Genomic DNA, 24,653 nt, shown 5'->3' with positions numbered 1-24,653 from the left:
TAAAGCACGGTGCGAAAGTATTGTTGCTATACAGGATGGCCAGGCAGTTGACGTACAAAGCTAAAATTTAAATTCCTTGCATCAAGGTGTACAACTACAAGTGCTCGCCAGAGTGAGATAAAGATTAAGAGTAGGCGCACACCGTTGATTTTTCGTCGGCCGATAGTTTAGTCGGGCAGTTGATCAGTATGGGAGTGCGCACACTACGCCGATTCGATTTGGCCGATTCTTCATACAAATTAAAATCAGGCACAACTATCGGCCAACTAAAAATCAACGGTGTGCGCCTACTCTAAAAAACAACCATAGTTAATAGTTAAGGATAAATCACAAAATTAACTCTATCTCCTAAACTAAGCAAAATCGTAGAACATACATGGGCGTGATTTAAATACACCTTGATGTAAGGAATCTTAACTTTAGCTTTGAACGTCAACTCCTGGCGACCCTGTATAGGATTAGGAACTAAGAACGGGTTTAGTCTAATAGCACTGTATCGTTGATATGATCAGCTGAGGAAGCATCTTCAATAGCTAATTAAAATGAAAGTAATCATTGTAAGGTGAACACCAATTAGATTAGGTAACTTATCACGATCAAATGTGTAGTCAGTTGTGTAAACTATATAATATTGTTCACGTTTATTTATTTATAAATATGTATATATTTACTTTCTGGCAACACGTTTGACGTCGATTAATTCAATCATGAGATAATGATTGTTAATTTAATAATAATATAATATCCTACACTGGTAACTAGCTTGTAAAAATAGAAATAATCAGAATTGAAACCTGCCAAATATTAATACAGTAAGAGTTAAAAAAATTTAGCACAAAGATGATTTTTAAACCAAATCCCATTTATTTAAAATTTTTTGTAGTCTGCTGTGTCGTTAATAAATTATACACACCTCCCTTCCCCATTACTGAGAATTAATTTACTCATAGTTAGAGAAAAAATCAGATAAATACATACATATAATTTAAATACATACATACATAGGTTAAAACTGTATTTTACTGTAAGACTTTTTTATAGTTTTACTTTACTTCTTTGTATCCTTAATTGAGTTTGTGTGTTTACTAAATACCTACCTATAAAATGTCGGTTCAGGGTCAGGATGAAAAAAAAAACAAGTAAAGGTATTGTTTTTTTGGGCCAGTTTTTAAAATTTTTCGTAACTTTATCTGTTTGGAGAGTTTGTTGTTACCATGTTTTTATAAGAACATTGTAAAATGACTTAAATCTATGAGTTAAGAATCTGGCGATTGAAAAATTGGCCCTTGAGATAATAATAGTGTTGAATGGATTCTTTTTATAAACCTATTTATTTGTAAATATTTGATTTCGATTATCTAGTTAATCAAATGCAAATTATATTTTAGACAAACCAACTTTTCGTACGAGTCTCTTATTAGATTCATCTTCAAATGAAAGCTTTATTAGTATAGGTTGTTGTAGATGTAATTTTAAGGGAAGTATAATAATGGGATTTTTGTTCTTTAATACGAGGAATTTACTCTGTTTTATTTTTTGTGAATTTTATTGTATCTGTAATCTCTATAACAATGAGCAAACATAACAAATAATTACCTTCATTCCTGTCTTAACTTCCTGAACTAAATACTCTGGTTATTACTTTGTAGTATAATTAAATTACATCCATAACCTTTTATTTTTCTAAAAACACACCTTAGTATTTATTTAAGTACAGAGATTATTTTTATAAGCTCTCCCACCAGTAATTTTGAATTAATTATTAGTTTATTTAGGAATTTAATTTACAATAAAAGACGACGCGACGTAACGTTACAAAAATGATATTTATTTGATGATTGAATAAAATTTAATTCCGCAACATTAATAAAATTAAATTATACGTTAAACTTAGGTATAATAAACACGTAAATTACCAAAATTTCAAACTACTTATTGTTACGAAGCTCACGTCAAGGATTTATGACATAAAATATTCAAGCGAGATATATCGTATTGGAATGAAATATCATCATGATATTCTGAAGGTTTTAGTGTGAAGATGTCAATTTTTGTAAGTATTTGCAAGAATATTTGCGTTATTCGACCATTATGATGAAAAAACAAAATGTCAATTTCTGCTGTAATTAAAAATAAGTTACATGATTTAAACAATGTCTTAAAGCCTATGATTTGGATTTAAATTACTAATTATGCTTTTTTGGCTGTTGCCTATAATGTCTCTACTCTTTAGTCAGTGTTTAAACCTAGGTATTTCATGAGTTTTGTAATAATGTCTTTGGTTATTGTAATATTATTATTATAAAATATCATGAATGTATTCTACCCAAAATTTAGACCAAGTCTTATGGATGTGGTTTCTGAAACCTTATCAGATTGTGTAACAGTGTAGTTTCGTGTTATTTGTTGCATTTTCCTTATACAAATTGTTGTTGTATATTTAAATGAATCAATCGCAATATGTGACACGAAGTTAGCACGGGTTTTTCTACATAAGCATTTAGAAAATGGGCGTTAAAGAGAGCGTATTAATAAGTTCATTTTATTGATAACCAAAGTTAATTAATTAATTACTCGGCACAGTTTTAAGCAGTGGCTTAACAAAAAGGGCTTATCACCGAAAGGTAATTATTTCAGCTGTCAGCTAAATATGACATGGTTTAATAAGTTATTAATACCCATGAAACATTATCATCCTATTATTACGGTATGTATGACACAGAGTGGTATTATTACGAAATGAATATTGTACATCTACGTATTTGTTACGCCACTGTTTTGAATATAAGTAAATGTAATTTTTGACGGTTTTTTTTAATTACTTATATCACAATAAGTTTTGTACATTTATTATAGTGACATTCCAATAAAAGTATTTACCAAATATCGTTTTTTATTACTATTTACTAGATTATTATATATTACATACATAATAAATAATTACAAATACACTGCATCTACAGAATCAATTAAAACATTTGCTACACATGCATTCAATATTTAAGTAGGTATTTCTTCTACACAACAGAGTACACAATCCTAAGACTCGAGACTAGAGCCTCCAGATTAATTATCCAATCAAACCTGTGTTCTAACCAAATCAAGCGAATCAAAAACTTTATCTATTTTACACAAACAAAGCTTTAACTCAATTTTGTAACTTGGGAATCTACTTCTGACTCGTAGTCTTAGGCCCGGTTTCCACCAAGGCGGAGCGGAACGAAGACGAGAAAAGTTGGCTGTGCCGGTAATAGCAGTCTATTGCTGTATGATAAGAAAACAACACTTCCGCACAGGCCCCGCTCCGTTCCGCCGCCGCTGTCAAATTCTATAGAAAAATCCGTCCGCTCGACATCTCTTCTCCACTCGATCAATTTCCGCGGATCTCTACGTTCCGCAAAGCGGAGCGTAGAGAATCCCAACTAATCCCAACTAATATTATAAATGCGAAAGTAACTCTGTCTGTCTGTCTGTCTGTCTGTCTGTCTGTTACGCTTTCCCGCTTAAACCTCGCAACCGATTTTGATGAAATTTGGCATAGAGATAGTTTGAGTCCCGGGAAAGAACATAGGATAGTTTTTATCCCGGTTTTTGAAACAGGGACGCGCGCGATAAAGTTTTTCTGTGACAGACAAAATTCCACGCGGGCGAAGCCGCGGGCGGAAAGCTAGTTAGAAATAATTAAAGCTGATTGGTACCGGGCCTTACAGTGTTTAATAGTTATTATAATATTATTTATTTTGTTATTATTTTAGATAAACGAGACTCATATAAAGAAAAGCACACTAAGTTTTTAGTAAATTTGATTTTGCAGTACAAATTGGAATAAACCAATTTTGTCTCGCACGTTCTACAGGGCACAATTGGAATAAACCTAGTGGGTGTAATTTTTTTAATCTGATGCTCTGGGTACAAGCCAATTAAGCCTTTCATTATTTTACACTTCAGTTGATTTCAGATTTTCTGTCAAAAAAATAAATAATGGTTTTGATTAATTTATATCATAAGTTATAACATTGTTATCATAAATTATGTATGAAATAAAATCACCTTATTATTCACAATTACCTAATTATTTATTTACAAGTTCCTACTTACAAAGTTTACGTCAAAACTAGTACTCAAACTGGAAACAACAGACACTATCTCTCTTTATAAAGGCTTCGAATAATGGTACAGCACTGTTTAATTAATTATTTTTTAAGAATAATAGGTACTTAATTGAATACAGGTGATTGCTTGACTGCTAACTCTTTCTATAGCTTCGTAATATTGGGTAAATTATGTCTAGGGCTTCATAAATTTCATTTCTAGTCTTGCCTCCTGAAATAAAATTAAAAAAGTAGAGCAGTTATTTCTAAACTACATTCTAACAAAACAAGATTGTACCTACAATAAGAAATTACTATACAAGGTGGAATTTTGTAAAGCCACCTGGAGGGATAGATAATTTTACTCAAAGAAAACATTCCTTTATTTTTGAAAAGAAATAGAACTGCATGCAAAGGTTTCCAAAAATTTGCTTGCCACACCCGGGAATCGAACCAACTAAAATCTGTTAAAAATTACAACCTGTATTTTTATTGCATTGATCGTTAGAGTTAAGTTTGAGGATGAAATTTCTCTAACAAATTTGAAAATCAAATGAAAGGAAAACCATAAAATTGTATGGTATAGTGGTGAATTTTCGAAAAAAATTCGAAAACCTTTGAATGCAGTTCTCTTACTTTTAAAAAATAAAGGAATGTTTTCTTTGAGTAAAATTTTCTATCTACAGTATTAAGACTTAAGAGTACTTTCCCTCCAGGTGGCATTACAAAATTCCACCCTGTATAGTTTTAGCAGGCTGTCTATTGCTTAGCTAGTAATGGCCTTTTTTTTTAAATATCTTATGTAAATTATTTTGTAGGTACATACATGAAAATACCTATATGTACCAACCTGTTAATACAATTTTTCCATTGACAAATATTAACAGTACCACTCGTGGTCGAACCATTCTATAAACTAGGCCCGGAAATAACTCAGGTTCGTATGAAGAAAACTGTCCATGTGCTTGTTGTAGTGCCTCTAATCTTACTGGGAACCGCAAATCAGCTGTTGCAATGAAATTTTGTATTTTGAAATCTAAGAACTTTGCCTGAGAAATAAAGTTAACATTAATTGGAATATACCTGGGTATGTGTTATGATTATTAGTTAGATTTAAATAAAAAAATATGAAAGGAGTTGGTTACATACACTAAATCCAAGCTTTTGAATAATTCTAGCAATTTTCCTGGCCGCTACATAAGAATCATGTTCATTTCTTGCTCCTGTACATACGATTTTGCCTGACCTGCAATAATAGCATAAATAATCTAAATTTAAACACTGTTAAAAGAAGTAAAATATTATTAAAATTAAAAAATATATTTTTTCCTGTTTAATATTAATATGAGAATGTACTTTAGTTAAAAAGGAGCAATAAAACTAACTCTATTTTCAGGGCTAAAATGAAGTTGCAATTATTGAGTTATGGTATGATGTAGGGTTGGCATGGCGGATTGCACCCTAGAGGAGCTATCAAAATCCCTGGTGCTTTAGGAATAGGCACAATAGATTGCTAAAAAGACCAGCCTAATGAATTGATTATGATTAATAAGTAAACAGGATAATATAAAATTATTTTTCCTTTTGTGCTAGATGGCAAATAAATAAAAATACTTAACTTACCTAAAAACTAAAGCTGTTACTCGAGGTTCAAGAATCCTCATAACAACACCCTGAAACCTCTGTGGATTGTATTCTGAAAATCTTGTTCTACTGTAAATGTCAAGCAATTTCAATTCACAACCGAGATTTACTGTTGAGACACAATTCCTGAAATGAAAAGGTCAAGTATAATCATTTGAAACTTCTGGAAGCAGTTTTTTTTTGCTTTTCATATCAATTTAAATATTATGGTGTAACTTTTTCAGCTATTCTACTTACTGCAATTTAACACTATTTTTAGCTTGACTCGACCCACTAGCCATAGGTGTAATAGCAGTCATAGAACTATGAGGGTTTGTTCCTTGAAGTGCGAAAGAACTGTGAGTGGGTGTCAAAGCAACCTCCCCATTTATACGTTGCTTATCAGCTGTAGAACTCTGAGTGGACTGCACGCTAACACAATCGCTGCGTACACTATGTGTTTTCAAATTGGGGGTGTGCCCCATGTTTTCTTTCGATGTAGGGGTATTCATTTTGATATATTCAGCAAGGAACCAGATGGTTCTTTCTAAGGTTCAGCATCAAATTGTCTTTTATGTAACTAGTGCAAGATAAGTCAGCAAATGGTGCACCAGAATATTTAATTTATTCCGTCGACTCAACGTGTCAATAATTGTATTTTAATTCCACATTGAAATAAAAAATAATCGCGATTGTGTTATTTACACAAGACCACACAAGACGATCTTTTTGACATTGTCATTTGACTTTTTTTTTGTGATGTCTCTGATCATCTGATGTGTCTGGTTTTTGGCGTTCTGTTTTTTTTAACGTCGGGAAATGCTTTGGCGCGCGGTGCCGAAAATAAAAATTGTAAGAACGCGATGGCAACCGCCGAAAACTTTAGTATGTTTTTATTTGGCCATAACTTCGCCATGTTCGACCATATAGTTGAACGATGGTAGCGCCCCCCTATCATTGAGTTTAGTGGGACAGTTCAGCGTAGGTCATCTTTATGGATTCTCCCCACAGATATAGATAGATGCAGCATGTGAAAAAAATTGTATGAAGCGGAGCGTGCCACTTTTTAAACGTCATTAGTGTCATTTTAGCGAATTTTAGTGATTGCCGCAACGTAAAAATAATCGTATCATCGTACTGCATTCGCAAAGTCATCGAAAGAAATCGTGTGACTCGATTCGACAATGAATAAATTCCGATAGAACTGATAATTTGTTAAATACAAAACCAAAAACATCTTTATTTACCTTTTTAAATAAATTAATTCTTACAAATCGTTAAATCTCGTTTTTTTTTTACCCTACCAGCGTTTCAAGAAAAAAATTTGTCAAGTGCATGAATACATGGATCAGTGTGTGTCTTATTGTTATGAGTAAGTACGGTTCCTTGGGATCGGTATGAGTGCACCACATACAGGGACCATGGTTTTAACTCTTAAGAGTACATCGCAGGATATGTATTAAAAACAATGCTACTTTATACTTCTTCTACTGCTACCTAATTCTAATTAACTAATGTTACTTGTGCTGTTAATTACAATTCTCAATCCGTAAATAATTTCTTCTTTCTACCGTGTTCGTACTACTGTCCTCGTAAAATCATCGTAACCGATTGTTGTAATCGGAATACATGAACATCACTCGACCATGTATGTCCATTTGGACATATCGGAATGGCACGCTTTGACGATCAACTTGCTGTATCTACTCTAATCCATATCTGTGATTCTCCCTCTACGTATTGTGTCAACTCAACCTCATTTGTGACGTTTGTGACAGACATCCAACCACAGATTATAGAATAGAGTATCCAATCCACAGATATGGATTAGAGTATAGTTCCAAAATACTGGACTGTCCTGTCGATGACATTGACAGTGGGGCGCCACCGTCAATGCCGGATCGCTGGTTCAGATTTTTGCCATGTTGGAAACCGTATAGTTGAACGATGGTGGCGCCCCCCTGTCATTGAGTTTGGTGGGACAGTTCAGCGTGGGTCATCTATAGATATGTCGCAGTCAAATTGTATAATCCGCCGTTCTACATTACAGCTAGGCATTTTGCATTACAGCTCTGTTTTGTAATACGGCGGCTTAACGTTTAGGCGGATTGAATACAGCTGAATGAAAATCCGCCGGAATGTATTCGGCGCCAAACGTTCTTCAATACGGCTAGCCGTATAATGTAAAACAGCGTGTCATTACCCGCCGCTTCGATAGTTTTTAGTTCCTATTTTCAATACCGTGGCGCTGCCGGACAAAGTGGCTATGGATTCTGGTGTTCGGCGGAATCCTACACAATAATATTATAATATTAGTGTAAAAATATGAAATCATGGCTGTGGCCGGTGAAGATAATTTTATCTTAAAGAAAAATAACCCAGAAAAATGACTCAAACTTTATTGTTTTGAGTTACCTGTTCCCTGTGATCATTTTTAATGTCTAAAAAAGACTAAAGCCAAATATCTAATTAATTCTTAAAATGTTTAGAAAAGTCTAATTGTTTTGAATTACTTTTTTTAGATGGCTATCCCTTGTGATTTATAAATAAGTAAAAAAAAATACTGAAGCCAAATATATTATTTAGTATACAGTAACGAAGATAATAATTCTTAAAATCTGTCTTATTAAAATTTATTTTCATTAAACATTGTTTTATTTTGTAAGTATGGTCACCCTACAATCTATAGTAGTACGATGCGGCTAAACGTGGGCCGCCGTATTGAAGAAATATAATAGTAGTCTTTGAACGTATCGCAATGACAATCCGCCTAAACGTTAAACCGCCGTATTACAAAACAGAGCTGTAATGTAAAATGCCTAGTGGTAATGTAAAACGGCGGATTATACAATCCGACTGCGACAGATACAGCAAGTTGATCGTCAAAGCGTGCCATTCCGATATGTCCAAATGGACATACATGGTCGAGCGATGTTCATGTAATCCGATTACAATAATCGGTTACGATGATTTTACGAGGACAGTAGTACGAACACGGTAGAAAGAAGAAATTATTTACGGATTGAGAATTGTAATTAACATCACAAGTAACAAATAATTAATTAGAATAAAGTAGCAGTAGAAGAAGTATAAAGTAGCATTGTTTTTAATACATATCCTGCGATGTACTCTTAAGAGTTAAAACCATGGTCCCTGTATGTGGTGCACTCATACCGATCCCAAGGAACCGTACTTACTCATAACAATAAGACACACACTGATCCATGTATTCATGCACTTGACAAATTTATGTCTTAAAACGCTGGTAGGGTAAAAAAAATAACGAGATTTGACGATTTGTAAGAATTAATTTATTTTAAAAAGTTAAATAAAGATGTTTTTGGTTTTGTATTTAACAAATTTTCAGTTTTATCGGAATTCATTAATTTTCGAATCGAGTCACACGATATCATTCGATGACTTTGCAAATGCAGTACGATGATACGATTACTTTTACGTTGCGGCAATCACTAAAATTCGCTAAAATGACACTAATGACGTTTAAAAAGTGGCACGCTCGGCTTCATACTGTGGGTCTAGTCAAAACGCACTTTAAAATCGCAAACCCATCGCAAACCAGTCGCAAACAAATAAACAAATCGCAAAAGAGGTCGATAACAAAAAAGGCTTAGTCAAACGGCAAAAAATCGAATCGCAAAGCCCTACCTATCGATAATCAAAAGACTGGATTGAAATTTCCCATACAAAGGCTTAGCCAACATGCATTTAAGACTCAATCAAAATCGAATCGAATCGCAACACCCGCCATTTTCATTGCGATTACTAAAACCCCGGTGATAAGCTTGGATTCGATCGAAAACCAATAGGGTGAGTTGCACCACCTAACTTTAAACGTAACTATGACGTTAACCGGTGTTTTTTGTATGGAGTTTGACAGATTTTAGACGTTTGTCAAAGTTAAACTAAGATGGTGCAACCCACCCTAAGGCTGTTTTGACAAATCCGTAACGCGATGTCGTTTTGACAGCTAGTTTGACAGCGAAGCATAGACGTAAACAGAGAGCAGAAAGAAGGAAGAAACTAATTTAAAAAAAAAAAGCTAGAAAAAGTAAAAACAATCGCAAAGTAATAGACATTTTTTAACTTTTATTCGATTTTGAATGAACTTTTATATCGCCGCGTCGTTGGTGGTTCAATGTGCATTTTGGCTGCCATTTTCCGATCGAATCGAATCACTGGTGACGCGGCGACTGACACTAGTGAAAACTTCACATTGGTTTGCGATGGCATTTTGACTAGACCCACTGTTCATACAATTTTTGACACATGCTGCATCTATCCTTATCTGTGATCCAATCCAACTGTCTGTCATGCAGTGTTGCCAGAAGGTTACTTTTGTAACCTTTTAGGTTACTTTTGAACTGCATTGGTTACTTTTAGGTTACCATAATGAAAAGGTTACTTTTAGGTGATTTTTCAGAAATTGTAGAATTAACTTTTACAGGTTATTCAGTAAAAAATATTAATAGTGACAATTTAAAAATTATGTCATATACTGCATTTAAACATGAATTAGATTTATTATTTGTTAAAAGAAATGAGTTTTGGCGAATGTTTTTCGATAATAAAACGCAAATCCATGAAATGTTTTTATACGACCGGTCACTTTTTGGTCTTCATGGAATGGTCAAAATTTCGTAGGTAAACGATTGATGATCAATTGTATTCATTTTCCATCCATGAACAACCTTACACAATCGCTCCCCCCCCCCCCCCCCCCCCCCGTATGAAGGTTACTTTTTATTCAAAAAGGTTACATTTTTTTATATTTCTGGTAATTTCTGACAAGACCCGACTGGCAACACTGCTGTCATGTCGGGTCTGTCAAAATTGTGGTCGCAATGTATGGTGTGTGGTCAATTTTGTTGTAAAAATAAATAAAAGATTTGATTACTTGCTCAGTGGTGACTGTAATGAACAATTAAGTTTAGCTAATTACTTGTCTTTAATTGGACATCAACATTATCGGTCTTGTGAATAGTGTAAGGCTTTAACTCAATTATCATCGCTATGAATAAGGACAAAAGGGAACCTGACTATCCTGTTGAATTAGAGTCTCAATTCATCATGAGATTACCCGAAGAACCTGCCAAAGTTTTAAGAAATGTTCTTAGCACTGGTGAAAATTTAAAAAATAGGCTTGCCATTCAAATGGAAAATGATATGAGACATGGTGAAATAAGATTTGATAATTGGCTATTGCATGGCAAAATTGTAGACTTGCCTACAATAGTTGAATCGCACAAAACAATAGACAGGAAGAGTGTTTATAAAACTGCAGATATTTGTCAAATAATGATATGCAAAGATGAACTAGACCCGTCGTCAACTGAAGAAGAGTCACCTACTAAAAACAAAAAAAAGGATCCCTTTAAAGTTGATAAGAAGTTTCTTTGGCCACATGGTATTACACCTCCTACTAAAAATGTTCGCAAAAGACGCTTTAGAAAAACACTAAAAAAGAAGAATATAGAAGCTCCAGAAATAGAAAAGGAAGTTAAAAGGCTTCTAAGAGCGGATAACGAGGCTGTAAGTTTTACATGGGAGATAATCAATGAAGAAGAGGAGAGAGCTGAGAAACATGAGCCACATTTATCTGTCAAACCTGAAAAAACTAAAATCAAGAAGGACCATGGAGTTAAACATGAAATGGAAGCCAATAAATCATCATCCAAAGTTGAGGATATATTTGGAGGGGCATTAAGTGATAGTGATTTGGAAGATGAAAATATAAATGTGGACATTGAAGATAGTCGTCTTTCTGCGTATGATGATCCTCCCTCAGACTCGCTTCACAGTTCTGATTTCAAAGGCTCTAGAGCTGCAACTCAATTTAGCTCTGAAATGTTTTATTCATCAGAAGGGCTGCCGAGCACATCTGAAACCATTTATAAAGGCAGAGAACAATATTCTATTGATGATTTTCTTCAAGGAAATGTTGATAGTAATTTGAGTGTTAAATTACAGCAGCTTAGTACTGAATTGGAAGAACTAAAACAAAGAAGACAACGAACTCAACATGAAATTGCTGGAATGGAAAATATGACCTTACGTCAAAGGTTTTTGGAGATACTACAAACCCTAAATAAGGAAATTATGAATAAAGAAATTGAATATCAAAATTTGCAGTCCTTAAAATAATATTAATACATTTGGATAGCATAATGTAAAATAGTATTTAAAATTAGATTCATTAAAATAAATATAATACTTTGTAACCAATTTTCACTGACATAATATTATAATGCTATACAACAATAAAGCTTTTTTATGAATTATGCACTGGTTTATTTACTTTATTCATTCATTTACAGGTCATGCACGAAGGGTTTTGTACAATTTTGTTGTTGTATGGGAGACTCCTTAAATTTTTATTTAATTACTGTGCCAATTTCCCTTAATATCGGCCTCTAACACCCTAATATCCGCCGCCTGTGACCTTAATATCGGCATACCTTTTCTAAAGAAGTATTTAAAGTCAATAAGACCACTAAAGTAAAAAATAATAACGTCAATTATTCAACTCTGGTACAAATCGTTTTTTTAGCTCGTCTATCAATAAGAGTAGGCGCACACCATAGAGAAAAGTAATACATAGGAAATAGAGAACCCTCTCTGTCAAATTTTTGAGCCTACTAATTGACAGCCTGGTGTTAAATTCGCTGTACTTAACCTACGTACGTAACGCTCACATACACACATAGTACACGCACACATACATACATAAAGTCCACGCACACATACACACAGTTCACGCACACATAGGCCCTCATAACCTTCAAAGAATTATTGTTTTTATGATGTACAATGTAGAATTTTATCAAATCCATTATTTTGAAAATATTTATCTTTATGGTGTACGTATTGTATTATTTTCAAAACAATGGATTTGGAAAAATTCTACATTGCACATGGAAATGCAAATAAGTAAACAAAAACTTTTGAATTTAATAATTTTACTTTATTTATGAACACACATAATATTATACACCAAAAGCGTCTTTTCGCAGTTTTCAACAACACTAAAAAAGCATTTGCACATTGAGAAAACTCAGATCACTTGTGAACATAACAGAAAGTTTCTTAGCGATTCACGAAGGAACGAACAAAACTCCGATGAACCAGAACAGCAGCAGGTACGAAGGAATGAACTTGAATTTGACTCGACGACTCTTCAATACTTTAATAGGGCCACAGAAAACTTAAATGATGGATAAGAAAACAAGAATGCATTTAACATAACAAAAACAACACCGGCCATTTTGGAGGAAAAACAAAGTTGCCATATGTTAAATAGTAATTTCTACTACTCTATTATGTAAAATATAACAAAAATGTCAATGTTCAGTTTTAAATTAAAACAAATTAATTTCATTTAAAAAAAGTTTTCACATTGTAATTAACAATATTCTCAAATATATTTTAATTAAGAAAAAAATGAAAATATGAAGAAAACACGAGCAGCGACATCTAGACCGTTTTAGAGTAGTTAAAAAGTATTTGAATTTATTCACCGATGTCGCTGTTTGGAAGCAAGTTTCACTTCGATGACCGTTGTATGGAAGTTTCCATACCCTGGCGCACACCGTTGATTTTTCGTCGGCCGATAGTTTAGTCCAGGGTGTGGAAACTTCCATACAACGGTCATCGAAGTGAAACTTGCTTCCAAACAGCGACATCGGTGAATAAATTCAAATACTTTTTAACTACCCTAAAACGCTCTAGATGTCGCTGCTCCTGTTTCCTTCATATTTTCATTTTTTTCTTAATTAAAATATATTTGAGAATATTGTTAATTACAATGTGAAAACTTTTTTTAAATGAAATTAATTTGTTTTAATTTAAAACTGAACATTGACATTTTTGTTATAATTTACATAATAGAGTAGTAGAAATTACTATTTAACATAAATGGCAACATTGTTTTTCCTCCAAAATGGCCGGTGTTGTTTTTGTTATGTTAAATGCATTCTTGTTTTCTTAGCCATCATTTAAGTTTTCTGTGGCCCTATTAAAGTATTGAAGAGTCATCGAGTCAAATTCAAGTTCATTCCTTCGTACCTGCTGCTGTTCTGGTTCATCGGAGTTTTGTTCGTTCCTTCGTGAATCGCGAAGAAACTTTCTGTTATGTTCACAAGTGATCTGAGTTTTCTCAATGTGCAAATGCTTTTTTAGTGTTGTTGAAAACTTTGCGAAAAGACGCTTTTGGTGTATAATATTATGTGTGTTTAATATCATTGTGTGTGTTCATAAATAAAGTAAAATTATTAAATTCAAAAGTTTTTGTTTACTTATTTGCATTTCCATGTGCAATGTAGAATTTTTCCAAATCCATTGTTTTGAAAATAATACAATACGTACACCATAAAGATAAATATTTTCAAAATAATGGATTTGAAAAAATTCTACATTGTACATCATAAAAACAATAATTCTTTGAAGGTTATGAGGGCCTATGTGTGCGTGAACTGTGTGTATGTGTGCGTGAACTGTGTGTATGTGTGCGTGGACTTTATGTATGTATGTGTGCGTGTACTATGTATGTATGTGAGCGTTACGTACGTAGGTTAAGTACAGGGAATTTAACACCAGGCTGTCAATTAGTAGGCTCAAAAATTTGACAGAGAGGGTTCTCTATTTCCTATGTATTACTTTTCTCTATGGTTTAGTCGGGCAGTTGATCACAGGCCTGTGACAGCTTAGTTCCAAAAAATGCGTATTGGCGCTACTATCGGCAGCCATGTTGGTAGCAGCCATTTTGGCCGTTATGTCAAACTGACAGATTGAAAATGGCGTCATTCGTGTCGAACAGGGTGAAGAAACTTCCATACAACGGTCATCGAAGTGAAACTTGCTTCCAAACAGCGACATCGGTGAATAAATTCAAATACTTTTTAACTACCCTAAAACGCTCTAGATGTCGCTGCTCCTGTTTCCTTCATATTTTCATTTTTTTCTTAATTAAAATATATTTGAGAATATTGTTAATTACAATGTGAAAACTTTTTTTAAATGAAATTAATTTGTTTTAATTTAAAACTGAACATTGACATTTTTGTTATAATTTACATAATAGAGTAGTAGAAATTACTATTTAACATATGGCAACTTTGTTTTTCCTCCAAAATGGCCGGTGTTGTTTTTGTTAGGTTGAATTGAATGCATTATTTATTGTTTTCTTAGCCATCGTTTATGAGTTCTGTGGCCCTATTAAAGTATTGAAGAGTCGAGTCAAATTCAAGTTCATTCCTTCGTACCTGCTGCTGTTCTGGTTCATCGGAGTTTTGTTCGTTCCTTCGTGAATCGCGAAGAAACTTTCTGTTATGTTCACAAGTGATCTGAGTTTTCTCAATGTGCTGTGTTCTGTGTTTAGTGTTGAAAACTTTGCGAAAAGACGCTTTTGGTGTATAATATTATGTGTGTTCATAAATAAAGTAAAATTATTAAATTCAAAAGTTTTTGTTTACTTATTTGCATTTCCATGTGCAATGTAGAATTTTTCCAAATACATTGTTTTGAAAATACGTACACCATAAAGATAAATATTTTCAAAATAATGGATTTGAAAAAATTCTACATTGTACATCATAAAAACAATAATTCTTTGAAGGTTATGAGGGCCTATGTGTGCGTGAACTGTGTGTATGTGTGCGTGGACTTTATGTATGTATGTGTGCGTGTACTATGTATGTATGTGAGCGTTACGTACGTAGGTTAAGTACAGGGAATTTAACACCAGGCTATCAATTAGTAGGCTCAAAAATTTGACAGAGAGGGTTCTCTATTTCCTATGTATTACTTTTCTCTATGGTGTCGAACGTCGTGTGCTGATGGGTCCTTCTCCTCGCTTTATTGCTTGAGTTGAGATTGATTCCAAGTTCCTTGCTCGAAACGAATACTGCAGTGTTCTTGTGCTTTTGCCCACGCCCTGCGGCCATGGCGCCTATCAAATGCTGTGTTGTCGGTTGTGCTTCAACCGACAAAACTCATCGCCTTTTTAATTTTCCAAAGGACGATAAAGTTAGGGCTTTGTGGCTGTCGTTTTTGGTGTCAGTAAATTCCGAACTTCTTTGACTAACAAAGGATCAGTTATTGAATAAACGTGTGTGTCAAAAACATTTTGACAAATACCAACTGGATGGGGAGGGTAATCGTCTCAGACATGGTTATCCATGTTTGTTTTCTACTGAAGAAGTCGAGCATGGGGTGCCTCTATCTGGTAAGTGTATTAACTTTCCGTCAAACTTTACTATTCTAAACATCTAAAACTGCGTAGGTATCAGTGTTGGCAAAAAGTTAATCTGATTAATGATTAAAAATTAATGATTAAAATCATAATCAAATTTTTTTGATTATGATTAGTTAATCATTAATCAAAAAATTTGATTAAGATTAATTCCGTACCGCGCGGGAATAACTTGACATGTCATTTTTGCGTACTTTTCAGGGGAGCGATTTTAAAGTTTAGAGTTCCCTGGTAAATCGGAATTAATGATAATTGATATTTTTATGATTGAAATAAGCTAATTTGATGCATATCTTTCGATTGGCGTAAGAATTTGATTAAATTATCTTCTTAATCTATTAAAAAAAAGACTTGTCAAGTTGTGTACCGACGACTTGTCAAGTTATTCACCAAAGAAAAACAAATATTTAAGGTGTAAAAATTGGATTTAAGTTAATTATTTTGAATGAAGTTTAAGTAAAAAAACAAAACATAAAAATAGAACATATTTTTATCACTTTTGCAATGAAATAGTAGCAAATTTATTAGAAAAATCAAATATAATCGCAGATTATGATCGCTTTTGATCAGGTAATTGTACGTTTACTTAAAATTTAAAAAAGACAAATAAAAGAACAAAAGCCATGCTTCATAACAAGCACAATTAATTTTAATTATTTTAAGCTTACCATTAAGCTTAAAATAATTAAAATTAGCTGGATACATTTTTACGTAAGGTCGACACGCCCTTTCGCGTCCACCGCCCAGTTCACGTCCAAATGACGGATCACTCTAGAACGAAAGCTATTGCTATGATTCCCTGAATGTATGACACGTAAACTCACATTAAAAAAATCCTATAACATGCGACCGTTTTTGCCAAAAATAAATCCCACATGAGCAGGTGCGCGTTTCAAGGTAAGTTTTTAATATATTTAGGTCTAGTTTGGGATTCACCGCAGTCTATAAGCCTTAACCATGAACCATACAATACGGATAATGATATCGGTGATTGTACTTTATTAAATGACACTTAAAATAAGGTGGATGCGAATTTACTACAATGCAATTTCCACTTTGCGTCATAAGTGATCGCGATCTGGTCTAACTGGGTCTAAGATATCAAAATATACAAAACAATGCATGTTTTATATCATGTAAAACGTTATTCACATGACGTATCGAACACGAAGATTTTTTTCAGTACTTAGGCCTTTTCCTGGACGCTAATACACGCTCTTAATGTAGCTTACCCTTGTGATAGCCAATTTGCGTCCACAATATCACGACTATTTTCTAAATACAGACGTTGTAAATAATATTAAAAAGCAAACTGTGCCTAAAGAGGATACCATATTGCAAATTGAGCCATACTATTGAAATTTCAAAAAATATTTAAAAATATTTATAATTATTAAGTGTGATAGCTAAATATTTTGAATACTAATTAGTAAGATTTTATTTATATTTTTTTATTTCCATGCTGTTATTAATTAATTAGTGATTTTGAATGCATTTTTTCTATATTTTATTAATATTACAAAGATAATATTAAAACTTCTAATGGTTTAGAGCAAGTTTAATACTATACTTATAAAGACTAAAGGGAGCATAATGACTGAATGACAACAATTTTTCGTTCAAAATGATTACGAAAAATTGTATATTATTTTTATTCCTCAAATCTACCAACTCACTAAATGGACGAGATCTGGCGTATCGACCCTACTTACTTTTACCTCATCATTATTCCTAAATAATGTTATTGAAGTCAAATAGACTATAAAAATAAAATTATCCGGAACTTAAAATTGACCTAAAAGTTTATTATTAGATTTTTTACTTAAATTCTGTTGTAAAACGAAATATTAGTCTGTTAGGAAAAAACATTAGTAGATAGTACCTACCTATTGACTAAACTTATCCTTCTTCTTTCAACTTGCTATTTAAACGTTAATTTAGTTTTAAACTATTGAAAATAGTAATAAAAGTAATAATTAACGCTTAACTATATTTAAAAAATATTTTCAGGGGTTGGTAAGTAAAAAATATTTAAAGACGCTCGAAATCCTGACAATTTTATATTTTAACAACTGCTAATGACACATATAAAAATATGATTATACGAAGGTAATAGCTGGATAACTCCAAATATCCAAACTCTTGACTGCGTGCATAACAAGACAACTGCACATATCATGGATGTGTTTAGTACTCAGAGGGGATCATAACTTGATAACTGTTTTTGTCAAATTAAAAACGAAAATCCATAAATGTATAAGTCTAGATATTAATAAATACATGTTCTGACATACATTGATAAATCGAAATATAAATGTTTGTAAGAATAATATTAATTGGATATATCGTTATGTCAAATATTTATTGCCTAAATTAGAGATATTTACTTATGAACAAGAGCTGTATTTCAAGTATTTTTGGGTATTTCGAGTTGAGTTTTTTATACCAGTAGGGTATAAGGTAGAGGAAGCGCTTAAGCTAATAAAAAAAAAAAAGTGCAGGTCGAGATGTCAAGTTATTCCCGCGCGGTACGGAATTAATCATAATCATTAATCGTTAATTTGATTATTTGATTAACTATCTACTATTTTCATAAGAAAAGGGTTGGGAGTGTATGAAAAGGTACCCGCGACTTATAAAATATCTAGCAAAGGGGGGATCTGGAGTTGTACTGTAGTTTTCCCAAAAAACTGCGTCAATTTTCACTACTCAAAACACTTATCGCACTAGTTTTGTTTCTCACAATTCCTTCTATTCTTCCGGTATCCTCGAGCAAAATTGGGTCAGGATCGAAGTTAAGCGGGCTGGCTGACGATAGGGGAGAAGTCCCCCCCCCTCCCAATGTAGGCGCAAGCGTGGGCAATTCAACGGAAAGGTGGGGTTGCTAAACTAGGACGTTTTGTGTGTTGGGGAGGTGCAGGAGAGTTCGTAACAGAAGTTTCGGGGGGAGGCCCACGCGTGGGCAATTCAATAGAAGGGTGGGGTTGCTAAGCTAGGAGGTTTTGCGTGTTGGGGAGGTGCAGGAGAGTTCGTACCAGAAGTTTCGGGGGGAGGGCCACGCGTGGGCAATTCAATAGAAGGGTAGGGTTGCTAAGCTAGGAGGTTTTGCGTGTTGGGGAGGTGCAGGAGAGTTCGTAACAGAAGTTTCGGGGGAGGCCCACGCGTGGGCAATTCAATAGAAGGGTGGGGTTGCTAAGCTAGGAGGTTTTGCGTGTTGGGGAGGTGCAGGAGAATTCGTACCAGAAGTTTCGGGGGGAGGACCACGCGTGGGCAATTCAATAGAAGGGTGGGGTTGCTAAGCTAGGAAGTTTTGCGTGTTGGGGAGGTGCAGGAGACTTCGTACCAAAAGTTTCGGGGAGAAGCCCACGCGTGGGCAATTCAATAGATGGGTGGGGTTGCTAAACTAGGAGGTTTTGCGTGTTGGGGAGGTGCAGGAGACTTCGTACCAGAAGTTTCGGGGGGAGGCCCACACGTGGGCAATTCAATAGAAGGGTGGGGTTGCTAAGCTAGGAGGTTTTGCGTGTTGGGGAGGTGCAGGAGACTTCGTACCAGAAGTTTCGGGGGGAGGACCACGCGTGGGCAATTCAATAGAAGGGTGGGGTTGCTAAGCTAGGAAGTTTTGCGTGTTGGGGAGGTGCAGGAGACTTCGTACCAGAAGTTTCGGGGAGAAGCCCACGCGTGGGCAATTCAATAGAAGGGTGGGGTTGCTAAACTAGGAGGTTTTGCGTGTTGGGCAGGTGCAGGAGACTTCGTACCAGAAGTTTCGGGGGGAGGCCCACACGTGGGCAATTCAATAGAAGGGTGGGGTTACTAAGCTAGGATGTTTTGCGTGTTGGGGAGGTGCAGGAGACTTCGTACCAGAAGTTTCGGGGGGAGGGGCAAGCGTGGGCAATTCAATAGAAGGGTGGGGTTGCTAAACTAGGAGGTTTTGCGTGTTGGGGAGGTGCAGGAGACTTCGTACCAGAAGTTACAGGGGAGGCTAGGGGTGGGGGGCAGGTGGTGGGAGTGTGGGGTTGCAAGTAAGTGCTGGAACGGTAGGGGAAGTGGACTGATATCCTCCTACGGGAGGTCGGAAGACTGCACCGGAAGTTTCAGCGAGGGAAGGGGGCGAGGGGCAGTCTAGGTTACCTTATATTTATCTAGGTATGACCTGTCATAGAATTGTAGCCTAAAACCAAACATCTAATATTAGAATTCAATGTTTTAACATTGTTTTCGATAGAACATTTAAGAAGTTAATCAAGTTAATCAAATTAATGATTATTGATTAATGATTAACAAATTAATCATGATTATGATTACTTTTTTAATCATGATTATTTTAATCAGGATTAATTTAATCATGATTAAAATTAATCAAATTAATTAATTGATTAAAAAATTAATTGATTAGTGCCAACACTGGTAGGTATGTCAATGTGTGCTCAAATGTTTGGTTATTTTCAGGTGATCATTATGATCATAGTTACAGTAAAAAGGAGGACTTTGCTGAAAAGGAGGACGTTGCTGAAAATTTAGTTGTGACCCAAGGTATGATACTCATTTTTGATTAATATTTATGATTTGCTATAAAATAATAAGTTACTGTTTGGTGTATGGTGAGTAAATAAATGGTCTGATATTCATTTTTCTCATTTTAGAACATCCAGATGATCATTCTTATTCAAGAACAGCAGATATATATGCAGATCCTCCTGCGCCTTCACTTGTAAATACTGGTAATTTAATTTTTAAAAACAATTCATTAACCCACTTGGACACAATACATTTAAAAATCATTGAAGAACACCTAACAATAAGGCTCAAAAACGTCTTGGTGTTTTTGTCACTGAACAGCCTTTCTTTTTTCTTCAGAGCCACTTGTTCAACTCTTTTCCATTTTACACTCTTGAAAAAAATATTAATTTACTAAATTAATATGTTTCATTGCAGATATCACTACAGCCAATGTCTTTGAAACGAATGAAATACAATCTACAAGCAAGTGTGAACAGTCATCACATCTTAATAATATACAAATTGACTCTTTGGAATCTCAAGGTTAGAATAACAAAAACTTGCCTAATTGTAAAATATTTAAACATTGTCATAAGACATCTACTTTGTTGGTAATCTTTTAATAACCTAAAACAAATTAAAACAGAGTAGGTACAGTTTGTACACCAAATGTGCTACTTAATCTCTTGAAAAGTATTATTTTTATCTTACTTTGGATAAGATGTGATTGAAAAAAATATTAGTTTAAGAAATAGTGTGATGGCAAATGTAAAAACATTGCTCAGGCAGGATTCTTAATGATCCTGATGAATCGACCTTACATTATTTAATTTTTATTCATTTTTAATTGAATGTTTATTTATTTTATTTGCAGATGTGATTCGCAATGTGGAGCAAAGTCAATCAATAACTAAGTCACCAAAAATAATTGGTGTTAGGGGAAGAGGTAAAACATTTTATTTTTTAACACAAAAACTTAAAAAATAAATTTTACATAATCTTACTGTAATAAATAGTTACAGAAAAATAAAGTAGGTAAGTATTGAAAACTCAATCAACAATTTTTTACACACAAAAAGCTATGATAAAATTTCTAAATTCTAAAATGCATTTACTTATTGATTATTCTGTACACTTTTTTGTTTTATTGATGGAATCTAAAAAGTATTTTACAAAGTTTATTAAGTAAATAATATGATAATTTTTTTACAGGTAATAAATTTTCCTCAAACACCCGGTGCTTTATAAAAAAAATCAGAAAAATTGCCAATAAAAACAATAGTAAGCCATTTCTACAAAGATTGGATGCTGCCAAGACCCTGAGCTGCAGCCACTTGTTTACTAAAAATTTTGATAAAATATCACAACAAGCCCAAGATTTTATACTCATGCAGTTAAAAATGGCAAATAAAAAGAAGAAGGCAATGAGATATACCACCAATGAAAAGCATTTAGCTTTGACCCTAATGAAGCAAAGCCCAAAAGCATATAGATTACTACAGAAAATATTTAATTTGCCTAGTAAAAGAACACTAAACCGTCTGGCTGAAAATATAATGTTCAAAGTAGGGCTAAATGACAATATTTTTAGAGTACTACAGCACAAAACTCGGAAATGGGACACAAAGAAGAAACTGTGCTCTATTTTATTTGATGAAGTGTCTCTTACACCTCATCTCACTTATGTCGAGTCCCAAGATGAGATAAGAGGCTTTAAAGATTTTGGATATGAAAGAGAACTAAGGTTTTGTGATCACGCCTTAGTGTTAATGTTAAAAGGAGTGTGCTCAAACTGGAAACAGCCTATTTGTTTTTATTTTTGTGAGGGCACAACTGCAGCTGCTACTGTAGTGAGAATTTTAAAAGAAGTGGTCACTAGAGTGTCAGAGTCAGGCTTGATACCTTTAGCCATTGTGTGTGACCAGGGCTCTACATTTAGAACAGCCATAAATATGCTGAAATTGGAAACTGAACGCAAAAGGATTTCAAATGAGGAATCTAATGGTGAGTAAATAAATTGTCTTTTAAATAGCACTTGCATTCCCATTGTCTGCTCTGTGTATAAGTTGTAATCTATACTAATATTATAAAGCTGAAGAGTTTGTTTGTTTGTTTACTTGAACGCGCTAATCTCGGAAACTACTGGTCCGATTTAAAAATTCTTTCAGTGTCAGTAAGCCCATTTATCGAGGAAGGCTATAGGCTACCATCACGCTACGAGTAATAGGTGTAATGTTGCGGAACGGGTTTTGCTTTTGACGCGTACGAAGTTGCGGGCACAGCTAGTGTTATAATAAATGCGAAAGTTTGTGAGGGTGTCATCAAACATATTGTAAACTTTGATATTATTTTAAATTTTCGGCAAAGTAACTTGTGATTGTGAACTCAATACCGTTTTTTATTTGCAGATGGAACTATTGAGATTTCAGGACTACCGTTAAGTGTAGTATATGATCCTCCGCACCTACTTAAGGGCCTTCGAAACAACCTTCTCACTAAAGACATGCTCTTCAAAGGCAAAGTTGCCACTTGGAAAGACATAGAATCTGTATTTGACGCTGATTGCCAACTAGGTCACACTAGAATGCATAAAAAGTTAACAGAGCACCATGTTTATGCAGCGAAAATGAAGAAAATGAAAGTTAGTGTAGCTGCTCAAACGCTGAGTGCAACAACCAGTGGAATGCTTAAATACACTGCATTGTTTCGTAAGTTGTTTACTTTGTTAACAATAAGCATTACAAAAATCATCCACTTTATCACTCACTCACTTTGAATTTGAAAACTAACTTAAACTTTATATTTGTTTAATTAGGGTCTCCAACAAAACAAGAAGCAAATGTACGCTATCTTAATCTGATAGAATAGAAACAATTAGTTGTTATTTTTGTTTGGTTTTTTATTAATCAATTATGTTATTAATTTAATTACGAGTAATTATGTAACATTTCAGAAACTACAGCTTCGGGTTCAAAGGTCAGTGAGACAATGGCCACAACAGGCGAAGCTGTTGAGTTTATCGACAAGCTCTTCGATAGTGTAAATGGATCTCGAGGGAGCGCTGTTCGGGGCAAACTGCGCAGGCCGATAAAGCCAAGCGATCAACAACACTTCAATTTTTGGTCCGAAGCGAAGCAAATATTGAAAAATATTGAGTTTATTGACAAACACAGTAAGAAAGCCCGCAAAAATAATAAGGCCTATAATGTAAGAGTTCCTTCACTTAATGGATGGGTCACAACTTTAGAAAGTTTTGAAAGGTTATCTAAACTATTGTTTGAGAAATATCACTTACAGTATTTTTATCCCAGAAATATTAATCAAGATCCTCTTGAGAATTTTTTTGGTCGGATCAGAGCCATTAATCACAGGAACGTTAATCCTGATGCCAACACGTTCATGAATGCATTCAAGTCGTTATTAATGTCAAACGTTATGGGTCCTCATTCAATATATGCCAACTGTGAGGATGACACTGGAGACACGGTAGTCGATTTTGTAAAACTGATGTGCTCATCAAATGTTGATGAGAGTTCCTCATCAACATTTGATGAGGATAAAGAAAACTCTATGATATGTAGACCCATAACTGTGACGCAAAACATCAGCAATAATAGCAACCAATCGCTAAATCCAGCAAATGAAAGATTGCGTGTGCACTCTTCTGCATATACAGCTGGGTATTTGTGCAGAAGAGTGACAAAAAAATTTAAGTGTAGAGAATGCTCTGAGACCTATACCCAGACAAAAATAGATGTTTTTCATAAATGGATCGAACAACGGGAATATAACCTTTTAAAACATCGCAATTTAGCCTATCCATCAAAGAAATTTTTAATTTTATATAGAGACATCTCCGGCCTTATCCATGATAATTTGAACAAATATGCTCACAAAAAATGTGTAAAAAAACATTTAAAATTAGATATATTAAAGAAATTTAATGTAAATTGGTTGGGGTGTACACAACATAACACAGAAGTACAGGAATGGTTTCTCAATTTAATCATACGCATGCATGTGCATGTGCACAATTGGTGCAACATATTAAATAAAATTTTAAAAGGTGGTATACAAGAAAAACTTGTAAAGAGGATGTGTGCACCCCAACTAATAGCCTTTGAAAAATATAAAGCCCTTAGGTTAAGAGGAAAAAAATAAAGATCAATAAGTAA

General features: G+C 34.1%; 3 protein-coding genes across 3 annotated transcripts; 2 read left to right on the top strand and 1 right to left on the bottom strand.

Annotated features, from left to right (window-relative positions):
• Nucleotides 1–3,415: 3,415 nt before the first annotated feature.
• Nucleotides 3,416–6,473, bottom strand: LOC135072543 (uncharacterized). Its single transcript, XM_063966496.1, has 5 exons — nucleotides 5,973–6,473; nucleotides 5,715–5,861; nucleotides 5,241–5,337; nucleotides 4,942–5,140; nucleotides 3,416–4,323 (listed from the first exon to the last, which is right to left on the bottom strand). The coding sequence occupies exons 1-5, from the start codon at nucleotides 6,224–6,226 to the stop codon at nucleotides 4,247–4,249; spliced, it is 774 nt and encodes a 257-aa protein (XP_063822566.1). The 5' UTR covers nucleotides 6,227–6,473; the 3' UTR covers nucleotides 3,416–4,246.
• A 4,052-nt stretch (nucleotides 6,474–10,525) lies between these two features.
• Nucleotides 10,526–12,013, top strand: LOC135072924 (transcription initiation factor TFIID subunit 7). The gene has a single exon (XM_063966942.1). The coding sequence runs from the start codon at nucleotides 10,746–10,748 to the stop codon at nucleotides 11,874–11,876; it is 1,131 nt and encodes a 376-aa protein (XP_063823012.1). The 5' UTR covers nucleotides 10,526–10,745; the 3' UTR covers nucleotides 11,877–12,013.
• A 2,511-nt stretch (nucleotides 12,014–14,524) lies between these two features.
• LOC135072744 (uncharacterized) lies at nucleotides 14,525–24,653 on the top strand. The gene is made up of 9 exons (XM_063966781.1): nucleotides 14,525–14,608; nucleotides 15,819–15,954; nucleotides 20,428–20,511; nucleotides 20,622–20,699; nucleotides 20,914–21,021; nucleotides 21,353–21,424; nucleotides 21,691–22,482; nucleotides 22,887–23,186; nucleotides 23,432–24,653. The coding sequence occupies exons 1-9, from the start codon at nucleotides 14,525–14,527 to the stop codon at nucleotides 24,637–24,639; spliced, it is 2,862 nt and encodes a 953-aa protein (XP_063822851.1). The 3' UTR covers nucleotides 24,640–24,653.

This window comes from Ostrinia nubilalis, chromosome 6 (assembly GCF_963855985.1).
Source record: "Ostrinia nubilalis chromosome 6, ilOstNubi1.1, whole genome shotgun sequence".
Taxonomy (NCBI): Eukaryota; Metazoa; Arthropoda; class Insecta; order Lepidoptera; family Crambidae; genus Ostrinia; species Ostrinia nubilalis.
The sequence above is the reverse complement of the archived record's forward strand: the minus strand, read 5'-3'. Positions and strand labels throughout refer to the sequence as shown.

Bases quoted from the DNA above. Each gene is read 5' to 3' on its own strand.
- LOC135072543 (XM_063966496.1), bottom strand. From the start codon at position 6,226: ATGAATACCCCTACATCGAAAGAAAACATGGGGCACACCCCCAATTTG. The intron at 5,862-5,972 runs GTAAGTAGAATA...TTTTCATTTCAG, and splicing joins AAAAATAGTGTTAAATTGCA to GAATTGTGTCTCAACAGTAA. The intron at 4,324-4,941 runs GTTGGTACATAT...ATTTTATTTCAG, and splicing joins TGGAAAAATTGTATTAACAG to GAGGCAAGACTAGAAATGAA.
- LOC135072924 (XM_063966942.1), top strand. From the start codon at position 10,746: ATGAATAAGGACAAAAGGGAACCTGACTATCCTGTTGAATTAGAGTCT.
- LOC135072744 (XM_063966781.1), top strand. From the start codon at position 14,525: ATGGCGTCATTCGTGTCGAACAGGGTGAAGAAACTTCCATACAACGGT. The intron at 20,512-20,621 runs GTATGATACTCA...TTCTCATTTTAG, and splicing joins AAATTTAGTTGTGACCCAAG to AACATCCAGATGATCATTCT. The intron at 20,700-20,913 runs GTAATTTAATTT...GTTTCATTGCAG, and splicing joins GCCTTCACTTGTAAATACTG to ATATCACTACAGCCAATGTC.